This window comes from Fundulus heteroclitus, unplaced genomic scaffold (assembly GCF_011125445.2).
Source record: "Fundulus heteroclitus isolate FHET01 unplaced genomic scaffold, MU-UCD_Fhet_4.1 scaffold_234, whole genome shotgun sequence".
Classification (NCBI taxonomy): Eukaryota; Metazoa; Chordata; class Actinopteri; order Cyprinodontiformes; family Fundulidae; genus Fundulus; species Fundulus heteroclitus.
The window spans coordinates 96,201-108,293 of record NW_023396646.1 but is presented as its reverse complement, the minus strand read 5'-3'; the positions used below and the strand labels follow the sequence as shown (position 1 = coordinate 108,293).

At 40.7% G+C, this 12,093-nt stretch overlaps 1 protein-coding gene across 1 annotated transcript in view; it reads right to left on the bottom strand.

The window, feature by feature from the left end:
* The window catches only part of LOC105928693 (mono-ADP ribosylhydrolase 1), a 134,296-nt gene that overhangs the window by 77,216 nt on the left and 44,987 nt on the right, over positions 1 to 12,093 (bottom strand). Inside the window, exon 3 of the mRNA XM_036129848.1 lies at positions 10,850 to 10,966. Within this exon, the coding sequence (XP_035985741.1) occupies positions 10,850 to 10,966 (117 nt within the window). The remainder of the gene's footprint in view (positions 1 to 10,849; positions 10,967 to 12,093) is intronic.

Sequence of the window (12,093 nt, the reverse complement as noted above, 5' to 3'; positions counted from 1 at the left end):
GCACTTTTTTTGGGGGCTCTAACTTTCTCAGAGTGATTATTTTCCATTTAAATACAGTCAAAATCAAACCAGGCTGTTGTTTTTAAACAAGCCGATGGTGATTTTTTGCCACGGCGCTGTGGTGCCTATAAAATCAAGCAGTGCAGAGCAGAAGGCAGGAAAAGGCTCTCGAGTGACGCTTGGTTAACGTTAAAGTCTTAATGGGTCACATTTGTGTCATTTCATACTCGTTTAATGTCTGACAACAGAAACAGGGAATAGCATAAACGAGAATATATTGTTGGGAATTCGGCTGTGTTAAAATGTAGACTCTATGGGCAGAGCGAGACGGAGAAGCAGATGTGAGGGACTGAGACAAAGGCCAACTGAGAATAAGCTGCACCGACACACAAAAGATGATATGAAAATGTAATAACCCAAATCTGAGTACTTGTTTATAGTTTCAAAGCGATCTTAAAAAAAAACTGTCCTCGGTATTACAGCTCAAACAGTCATCTATGTTCTGTGCACACAGCTAAAGTAAAGCAGGCCCAAACAGCCACACGGCGTGCACACACGATTACCCTCATTGGAAAGGCATCGGCTGAGTGATGAAGTCAAAGAGAGTATTGACAGCGGCTCCTCTCTCCACTCACAACCCTCAATATCCTCCAGCTAATGATTGTGTCTTCATCATTTTGGTTGATTCCCAACTCTTGAATCAATTTTCAGCTTGCAGCAGGCAGATTCTGCCTTTTTTTTCCCTGCAAGAACCAACCGTGCGCCAGCTGCTGAGGCCCAAACAGCAAAAAAAAAAAAAGACAGGTTGAGATTAGCTGATGAGCACCTCACACATTCATAGACAGACATTTCTGTCTACACCATTTGTAGCTTAAAGACAGAGCTAAACGAGCTAACGACGGGTTTGAATTCTTCACAACTTCACGTGAACGCTGATGCTGTTCGGCACCTGCTGGAAAAGTTGAAACGAGCGCCCGCTAGAAACGGCTGACAACTTTCAAGGTGGCGTCAGAGTGTGGAAGTTTGCGGTGTGTTTGTGCATCTGTCCCAGAGTGGCCCGGCTGGTGGAGGCTTGGATTACCTGAAGTGATCTGAAGGCTCCTGCAGTCTGCTGCATTAGTTATGATGACACGGAGCTCAGCACAGGAACGGCAGAGATCCAGAGCGGGAACAACAACAATCAGGTTCAGGCAGGAAACAGAACTAGTGTAGAGCGCCCAAGTTGAAGAATCAATGAGAGCGTCAACAAAAGGAAGAAAACTGACTCATTCAAAATATACCAAGTCAGAATTAGCATTAGTAATCAAGCCTCGTTTACTATTACCAAGTCTATAACAACACACAGTCCATGATGTCAACACATCCTTATTTTAACACTCGCTAAATCTTTTCTTTAACATTATGTTATCATCAATAAATCCAATGTTTCCATTTAGTTAAAAACAGGAGATAATAGAGGATAATGTGAACAAATATGCATTTGTATTTACTGGCAGATAAAAACACAACTAGACTATCTAGTGTGTCATAAAAGAATGATGGACATAATAGCCTCCTTTCCATTGCAGGAACTTTTAGCTGTTACCTAAGATTTTGAAAGCCCACCATGGGTTTCAACACAATTTTACCAAAGCAATTTCAATTTCCCCAGTCCACTCTTTCCTAGATAAAAGGTAATGGTCTGGGGGTAGGACTTTGACAGTACTCTGGGATTGAGGGGTTAACTGATGAAGAGTGGGGTTATGTACTGAGCAACCATGATTGGTCGACACTTTGTTGCAGCTTTCTGACTTTTGCTCCCACGCCATATTTAGCATCTGAGCATTGTTGTTTTCTACTTTATATGAGATTTGTATTTAAGCGTACTTATTGTGATCAAGAATGGACTTAAGGAGGACATATGGCAGCTGTGTGTAAGTCATCTTGTTCTGTGAACAAATGGCAGGTCACCGGCTTCTTGTTCACACTCTGATTGTTTGGCCTTTGGTTTCTTATTATCACCTCCTACTGGACTGGAGGTGAAGTGCAGTTTCTTAACAACTTCCACATATGTCATTAGGATAATTTAAATACATTTTCCATGGTCTTTCAGAGAAGTAGAAGCAGAAACCACACAAATTAGCTAGGATACCTTTCACCCTGGTTAAAAAAACTTCCCAGGCATTTGAATTCTGGGAAAATAATGGCTATGAGTTCCAAACTATTGGAGGATAAAGTTAAACTTGTTTTATTTTTTTCAAAAAAGAAAGTGAAAAAAGGCCCAACAAATTTTTCATTTCAAAATTGTAAACTTTTACACAATTAATTTCAAAATGACTTAGTTTTTTGATGGATGGATGGATGGATGGATGGATGGATGGATGGATGGATGGATGGATGGATGGATGGAATAAACAAAACGGATAGAAAAATGGATGGAGTCAACTAGATCATCCGTCACTCAAGGATGATAGGATGGATGAAAAGACGGATATACAGAGTAAACAAAACGGATGGAGAGATCTGGATGGACAAATTAATACTAATAGAATTGTATTAAATTATCCTTTTTTCAAGCTTAGCACCTGCCTATTTAAAGGTTTGAAACAATGAATCAATAGAGTTTATATTTTCTTCCTAGAAATCTCTTTGCCGCCCACCTGTAGTATTTTTGCTCTGGCTTTGCAGCCCTGAAACACAAGATCACAAAAGTACATATCATCTACCTTTTAAAATATTTGAAATGCACCATAAAGTTGACCAAAATGCAAGCTAGTCTTGTGATAACTAAAACCTACTAAATAATGTAGCTAGTTGCATCAAACTTTAGAGATCTTAAAATGAGATTATTAGGGGTTTTTTTAACCATCACTTCATGCTCTTTACTTTTAAACTCAAATTATTGAGCGAACGTCTCAATGACAGTTTTAGCTAACATTTTTTTTTAAGCTTGTTCAAGAAGACCGTAGAACACATTATGAGGTTTGCAGCTATCATTTAAAAAAGGAACGCAAACAGAAGACCTTCAGGGGTAAAAGTGAGCGCTTCTGCAGAGAGGTGCTTTAACTGGAAAGTAAAAGTATTAAGGGCTCTGACCTCCATTCTCTCTTGATCCGCCCTCCCACATTTCCCCTCGGCACCGTTGCATCGTAGGATGTTCAGCAGGGGAAAAAGGCCAACTGGGAATCTGTTGGCAGGGTTAGAGGCCTATCGGTACACAGGTGAGCTCCGGTGCACTTGGTTGACAACATGTTGGCCAACGCTCCCTTGTTTAACAACTTCCAAACATACAGAGCTGTTCTCATGTGTGGATTTTTATAGCAGCCGTCGGGCAGACAAATGAGCGATATACTGAATAACAACTGACAATTTAGCTTCCTGTACAAGTGCCTCTCAGTATATCAGGACATCTAAGAAGCATTTATGTATTTCAGCTGTTTTTTTTTTTTTCAAAGAGTGAAACTCAGAATTACAGCAATATATTTCAAGCTTCTACTCCTGTTAATTTTTATTATTATGGCTTCCAGCAAAAAAAAAAAAAAAAAATTGTTTCTCAGAGAATTAAAATAATCCATAAGGGCAATAAAACAAGACGTTTTCTGATATGGAATCAGTTTTATCTTTTGAATTGAATTACTGAAATAACGTTGATGAAAACCCAAATAGATGCGGTTAAAGTGTTTGATGTCATTTGTAAACCCCCCCCCAACCCTGCATGTGCACTTTGGGTGTTGCTAGGTTACGATGAAGCGATGCTGCTGGCGTAGCGGGATCATCGGTGGACGGTCTGCGTGGAGGGCTGACAGCTCGTCCTCTGGATATCTGGCAACTTGTGAGTCAGATGCTCTTGAAATCCAACATCTGGTGGCAAGCCCGTACAAATCAAGATCAAAGTGCCGGTCCGTGAGATTGGACCCGTCTCCCCGCCAATCCACCCCTCTCCTGTCGAGTGTGATTTCATTTCTCGCCCCTTTTCCCCCAGCGCTGCCACGCTAACGCTTTGGTTTCCTGCTTGCTTTGTTATCCCCTCCTTTTGCGTCCCCCCCCCGCTCTCTTGTTGCCGTCTCGCGTCCTCCCCCCCACCTGCGGAGAGGTAATCAAGCCCTGTTGTGAGTGTTTAAGCACTGAGGCAGACGGATGTTGAATTATTCTCGGGACGTAATATTTTGTCTGCTAGGAGGGAGAGCAAGCCTTCGCGCCACACGCTGGGTAACGGGCCGTGCACACACACACACGAGCGCGCCGCAGAGAGGCTCCCGCAGACACCCACACGCAGCCAGTCAGTGAGTCAGAAAGCTGTCAGTCATCCAGAGCTCACGCTGACAGAGTTACAGGTAACAGAGTGATGGGACCTGACAGGCTGCTCTCGCCGTCTCCACCGATACGCCGCGGCCCGCGCCGTACACGCACACGCAGAAGCGTCGGCCCGGATACAGCCAGACGATCAGCTGCGATTTTCCCTCACCGACGCGCAAACTACAGCGAAGTCTCTCAAAGTCACACAAGTAAACCAACAAAGAGGAACAGAAAGTGTAAGAACCCATCTCCCCCCTAATTCCCTCCTGTATTCAGCTTCCCTCTCATCTCTGCTCTCCCCCCACGCTGCTGCCGCTGCTTCGTTTCTTTTTCTGCACGACTCCCTCCTTATCTCTCACTTCTACTCATGTTCTCCTTTCTGCCTTAAGCTCGCCTTTATCAGCGATTCTCTCGCTCTTTTTTTGTCTCCTCTCCTGCTACTGTGAATTTAGACTCTCCAAGGGAACCAGGAGCTGATATTACACAGTTTCCGTGTTGCTTTCATCTCTCCCCCTGCACACACACACACAAACACAAACACACACACACACACACACACCTGTGTGGCCGTAATAACGTACAAACTTGGCTCCAGCATTATTGCAATACCTATTAGTGCCATCATTCTTTACAATCCCACACCCACAGCTGAGTTTTTCTTTGCCGGCTGCATCGAATGCTGACTCAAGTGATGTCATTACGCGAGGTGATTTTATCAGATTTTGTGCAGCTCTCTCTGAAGCCACAAAAGGTTTTATTGAATTTTCTCTACATACTAAGCAGCGTTGCCCTGAAGCTGTGAAACAAACTTTGAAGTCTGAGATGAAAATCAGCGCACATCTGTTTTCAGCGGCTAATTAGGAAAGATAATCCCGGTATTCAGCGTCTAAATTACTGATATCTTTATTATTATTTATTTTGTGGTGTTTTCTGTGAGGGGTAAAGGCTTGATTATGTCGTCCCTGTGCTAATTCTACCCCTTGATATAAAGCTAGCCCTTTGGGGCTTAGTGTGAAGTCACGAGGAGAAAGGGTAAAGTATTACATTAAGGCTGAATCACATTTCCAGGGTTATCCCAGCCTCTACTCCTTCCCCTCATCCTAGCCCATAATTTAGGTATTCTATAAAATAAAAGACAATACTACGCAAGAACCAGCACTAGATTACAAAAGGAATCAGTTTGTAAAAAAAAAAAAAAAAACATCGGCCTTTTAATTAAAAAAAAGAGACATCTGCTTTATTGACTTTTTAATTAAAATTGGCAACTTAAGTTATTCAAACACTTGTTAATAATAAGTGCAAAGGCCTTTATTGGCATTACAGCAATCAAACCCTGCTTGTATTTGTTTAGCTGATTTATTGAATGTTTCCACATCTCCAAGTTTAGCTCTCAAACTCTCTCTGATATTAAAGTAAAATCAAATATAATTCCCGACTGAAGGAACGTTTTGGTAGAAGGTCGGTTATTAATTTAAGGCGCAGTCTGATTTTGGGTCTGGGTGTTTCACATGGGTGTAGAGAACCAGCCCCACTTAAGTATTAAGCCGTTTTCATTTGTGGTATGATTGTATCCTTGAGTCCTGAATGATGACTTTCAGGATGCTGCCGTTGTTCATGTCTGCTCAGCTGAGATGAACTGGACATCTACAGGACAACCTTTATAAGATCAAAATACAGGGAAATCCCTTTTATACTTAACATTACAATTAAAACAACATCATAGTTTTGTTTAAAGAAACACCTGACTTGGCATATAAGGCTGTAATGTATTTGACAGAGTCATGTCTCGCTCCAGACGATGTTTTTGCTCTCAGGATGCGCAGAATCCATCTCGCTTCCTCCGTTTTTAACATGACAGTCGCAGTGTGACTTGTCCCGGGTTTTTGTCGCAGTTCTACAAATACTGAACGATCTTCTGATTTATAAATGCCACACTTTATGTTGTACAGTATATGGGAGTTGCACATACTGTAACTGTGATTTTTAGAGTGATTTCTAGAGGGATTTTCTTCAAGCTGTATGCAAACGAAATTTCGTTCTGTACGCACTTTGTGCATACAAAATGACATCTATCTATCTATCTATCTATCTATCTATCTATCTATCTATCTATCTATCTATCTATCTATCTATCTATCATCTAACTGGAAGTTGACTCCACGGTGAAACATTTGCTTTGCAGCAAGAAAATCCTGGGTTTGAATGCCAGCCTTGGTTCTGTCTGCATGGAAAATCCAGTGAATACCTGAGTTCTCTCCAGGTACTTGGACTTCCTCGCACAGTCCAAAAACATGACTTTTTGGGTTCCAAAAACATGACTTTCATGTTCTTGGACTGTGGCAGGGACCCTTGAAGGATATAGACAGACACCACTGCAGTAGGTCTAATAATGAGGAAATGTAAGTGCACCAAACACACTCACTCCCCTCTCGATGCATGGCGGTGCGGGACTCTGCAGCGGCCAAGGCGCTCCGGCTTCTGTTGTTTGTTTTTTGCTTCTTTATCTGTGGCTCATGAAGGACAACTAGTCCATACAAACTTTTGAATCTTCATCTTTTAAATGTTTTAATCTTTTGAACACTATAATGAGAAAAAAAGGTTGTCTTATGTGTACTCTTAGCTGGGGTGGCCAAAAAGGGGTGGCCTTTATTGTCACGTGGTGACAATAAAGAATATTTGAATCTTTGAATACCTGGCAAGGGGCATGGCATGGCAAAGTGTCGACATCTGGAACACACACCCATCTCCCACCATGTGAGGAAACACCAACAAAGACTAGTTCCTCAGGAAGTTAAAGCACGCTCACTTCCCCCACCAGCTGCTCATAAACATCTCCAGGTCAGAGATGGAGGTCCTCCTGGTATAGGTATTGCTGCACTGTGTGGTTCTCCAGATGCTTCAAAGAGAACAGGAAGCAGAGCGGCGAATATGTTATCGGATCACAGCAGCCCTCTCTGACGGACATTTACACCTGCAGACTCCAGAAAAAAAAAGCCAGCACCGTTGCTGCACACTCAACTCACCTCAGACACATTCTCTTCTCTCCACACCCGCCTACCAGGAAAAGGTTCAGGACCAAATCCACCAACAGACTCAAAAACAGTTTTTATCCCAGGGAGGTCAAATCAATCACCCCTATCGCTTGAAGACACCTAAAGGACTAAACGTGGGAAATATCCTGACTGCTGCCAACCCTTTCTTTGTGTTTTACTTGGTGTATTATATATATATATATATATATATATATATATATATATATATATATATATATAAAATTGTGTGTGTCAGAGAGAGATATTCACACTGCCCAACCAGAGCTCCAGAACAGTTTTTATTGTGTGAAACAATGACCATAAATTCTGTTCTTCTCTTCTAGTTCAACTACTTTATCACTAAACACAATGAGTAAACAATCAGTAACTTTTGGAGTGAATTAAAATTGTAAGATAATGACTTAATTGGCTAAATAATTAATGCGTTTGTTATTAGAGGGGGCCATTTCTCCTTTCTTTCTCAGCCAAAACATCTGAGAGGCAACGATTTAAGTGAACATGATATACGGACATGGCTATTCTCTTAGGCTGTTTCCATTTTATGTGCTCAGCATCAAATATTTACAACAGCCCACAGAGAGAGTCTGTAAAACACAGCAGTTTCTAAGTAAGCCTTTATTAGTCTGATTGAGCTGAATTAAGTTGTTCATTTCATCAGCTTATTCAATTGCATCTACATTTCTTTATCCTGATGAAATGATGAACATAATCTATTAAATCCAGTTGGGCAGTAAATACAATTGTAAGTTACAATGGATCACAAGAGACATCACTAGAATTGTGACGTCTCACTTTTAATGTTAAAAGACATTTTAAATAATGATGTTTGAAGATTTGACATAATGCAATATGAGGGCAAGCAGATAAAATCTGAAGTTGGAAGACAGTGGTTAGATTGTCGATTGTCTCATTGTTTTAAATAACATTCCCTGGAATGACTTTTAGTGGCTTTAAATGGTGATAATCTGCCAGAGTATGTTTGATAAAAAGTGGAATATATATTCAACTGCTGGTTGAGAAAAACCAGCCTTCAGTAAACATTAACAAAGATGTGTGGTTGACAAAAGAAACACTCACCAAAACAGTATTTAAGAGTAAACTAAACAGAACACAACAGGGACGCTGTCATTTTCTAGATAAATGAAAAGATAAATACTGCATTTCATAGTTTTTTCATGTGTAAAACTTTTTTCCTGTTTGCAGTCACATGAATTGGAGGGTTGATGGAGATGTTTCTTCTGTCACTAAAAGACCCAGCAAAATTTTAGCCGTCATATTGATTGTTCAGCTGTTTCATTTTCTACATACTGATGAGAGGTCCCTTTCAATTATTGAGCGCCATTTACTGAGCTATAAATGAAACGAAAAGGAGTGTTATTGTTGTAAACGTACCAGCGCCTGCTGATGCTGAAAATGATGTGCTTCAATCGTGTGTTAGTCTGGAAGAAGACCAGACGTTGAGTTATACTGGGTTAAAGACGTTTTAAAGATAGAGCGGAGGACGTGCTGAAGCAGTCAGCTGGATGGAGCATAGAGTCACACATGGTTGCACCTCCCTGGCCTGCTGCTGTGCACTGCTGGTCAGCTCACTGAAAGAAGGCTGCTTACACTTTACCCCCCCGCTTACAACAAACAAACTTTTGTGTGTTAATTTCCAAGTTGAGTTTTTCATCGTATAACATTTCAAACATGGAATTCAGCTACTTAATTACATGTCTTTAAATATCTCCTGCTCCTCATACAAAAGTAATTTAATGTCATTAAACTCTTATTGAAGCTGCTCTCATATGTCTCCAAGCTTAATTTTAGCAAAGTATGAAACGTTGATAGAAATTTTGCCCTTTGCCTTTTTAATTGCAGTCCTCCTTACAGTAGTGTTCTGTTGGTTGTTCCTCTTTATATATATAATCCTGATCCTAAAAAAAAAATATATCTCTTGCATAATTTTCAGATAAAATTTGTGCTTATATCGGCTACATTCACCTGTAAGACGGTCACAGAGAACAGTGGCAGAATGTCTTGACCTCCAGCTTTATTTATGCGCGTGTCTCTAACCAAGCACTGCAAAAACTGATCTAAAAATAAGTAAAATGTTCTTAAAGTTAGTGTATTTATCCTTGATTTGAGCAGGTAAATAAGATTATCTGCCAATGGAATGAGTATTTTGACCCCTTAAAATAAGATAATTAGACATCCTGCACTTGAAATAAGATGACTGAGATGAATTGTTCCTATTTTAAGTGCAAAATTCTTATTCCATTGGCAAATCATCTTATTTACCTGCTCAAATCAAGGTCAAATACACAAATTTTAAGAACATTTTACTTATTTCTAGTTCCATTTTTGCAGTAACCAAACAGAAACCTGGTGCAGTTTATGGGTTTGGACCCAACATCCAGTTTATACTGCTACATTTGAGCAAGGAGGTCAGGGTATTTAAATGTCATGATTCTTTTTAGCATAATAAGACAGAAATTTGTCCTAATGGTGTCTCAGTTCACATCTTTAGTTTGCTGCCAAATAGTGTGCCGCTTAATGATGCTAGTTGGTGATGTAAAAAAAAATTGAGTTAAGGGTTCCCAATTGAATAAAATGGTGAAAGCTAGTGAGTGATAGTTGTACTACGGCTATAAAGCTACAATCATCATGCGTTTTAAGCTTCAGACTGCAGATAGCCTGACTAAGCAGCTAGCATTAGCTTGTTATAGTTGTAGAACAGCAAAAAGGTGTAATACACTTTAGAATAGAATGGTAAATGGCTTGTACTTGTATAGAGCTTTGACTAGTCTTGACGACCTCCAAAGCACTTCACACTACAGTTTTAGTGATTCACCCATTCACACCCTGACGGTGGTGAGCTATGTTAGTAGCTACAGCTGCCCTGGGGCAGACTGACAGAGGCGAGGCTGCCATACACCGGCGCCACCGGGCCCTCTGACCACCACTAGCAGGCAATGCGGGTGAAGTGTCTTGCCCAAGGACACAACGACAGAGACAGTCAGTGTGGGGGATCGACCCGCCAATTGCAAGACGAACTCCCTAACCACGTCGCTCCAACTTAAAAACTGTGTCAAGATTTAAACAAGTGTTTATATAAAAATACAACAAATCAGTACAATAAACAAGTGTTATAGATAATATAACAGTGAAGTTCAATATGTGGAATAATTGCTTTCCTTTTTAAATAAAAGCAACATAATCATATACCTTATTGCTTTAAATGTTTGGTCATTTTGAGTTTTGTTACCACATCATCACTATATTTACCATGCAATGCGAATCTGAAGCCTTCTTTGGACATTAAATACGTCTTAAACCAAACTTTTTAAACACATCCTCTGCTCCTCTTGCGTCCTCAGGAAACTGAACTGTGCAGATTTCTCTCGGCTGCAGCCACCTTACATCATTGTCACCCTTTTTCCCGCACATTCACACCTGGATGTGGTCCAGCGGCACCACGCCGAGCCGCCTCACTAAAGCCGCTGAGAGCTACACAAACACGCGTGACACTTTACACTCACACTTTGCCGGGAGGCCGTAGCCACAGGTGATCTTGGCCTCTCCCGTCTCGCAGCCGCGGAGGGAGGCGCACTCCTTCTTGAGCAGGGGACCCGCAGCCCGGTGGATGGCTCCGTCCACTGCAAACAGAGACGACGGGAGACTTAGGCAGCTGGCCTGCTTCAGTGAATCCGCTCAAATCTGACCGCTTACAGGAGGCTCAACCTTTGTTTCACGTCCAGCGGGCATGTTTGCTGGAGCCGCGGCTTAGCGGGAGCTAGGTCTGGATAATGTATGCATTTGTTTGAATGGTTGAATTTTGTGTCATCGGAAGATTCCTACATAAGTCGAAGCATTTCGCTCTGTGCATGTCAGGGTAAGTGAATGGATTTCAGGGCTCCTGCCTTCGGTAATTGCTTGATTTAATGTGTTATTAAGGACTCAGCTGATCTGAGTTTTTGGTCAATTAGCCATTATTAATTACATTTTCATAAATCTACATAACACTTAGAAATGCGCGTCTGGCTCCGATCCCCGCCACATCTAAAGGCCGTGACAGTGTTCATTTCCAGAAGGGCAACGATGCAGCAAAAGCAATTTTACAGAAGAGGCAATTATACTTTAAGTTCAAACTAGAGCCCCTTACATCTGCTGCAAAGTCAATACTCAGACAGTTTAGGTCTAAGCACTTTTATTATCAAAGTTCCCATATATAGACCCAAAATGTACCCATCCATCAAAATAGATTTTTTTTTAGTTATTTAGTGATTAAAACTCGCTGAGTTTTACCGAATGTTTTAATTAACACCGAACGTTCTGCGATACAATTGGCTCCTGCTCAGAGACTGTGTATAAATAGAAATTACAATTGAACACAGTGCTACAAAATTGCAAAATCCAATTTGAGTCGTAATGTTTTTCTAACTCAGCATAATTAGGAACCTCCAAAGTATTTTTGGGTGTTTTGTGTCCTCGGCAGAGGAGAGATGAAAGGAAATTGAGGGATGAAAGAGACTGGAAATGATTTCCTTGGAAAATTGTGTTTCAAGCAGTTTGTTCAGTAAAACTTAAAAAAAGAAAGGAACCACTCATGCAGCAAGATGACATGCTATTTATTGAAAATGTACTTAATTACTGTTCTATATAACACTTGTTTATCAATGCTGAAAAACAGTTGCTTAATGGATGCATTTTTTTTTTACAGTTTTGAGCCACTAAATGTTTAAAGTAAATGTAATACTGACATTTTGGATATACTTCTTAAGAG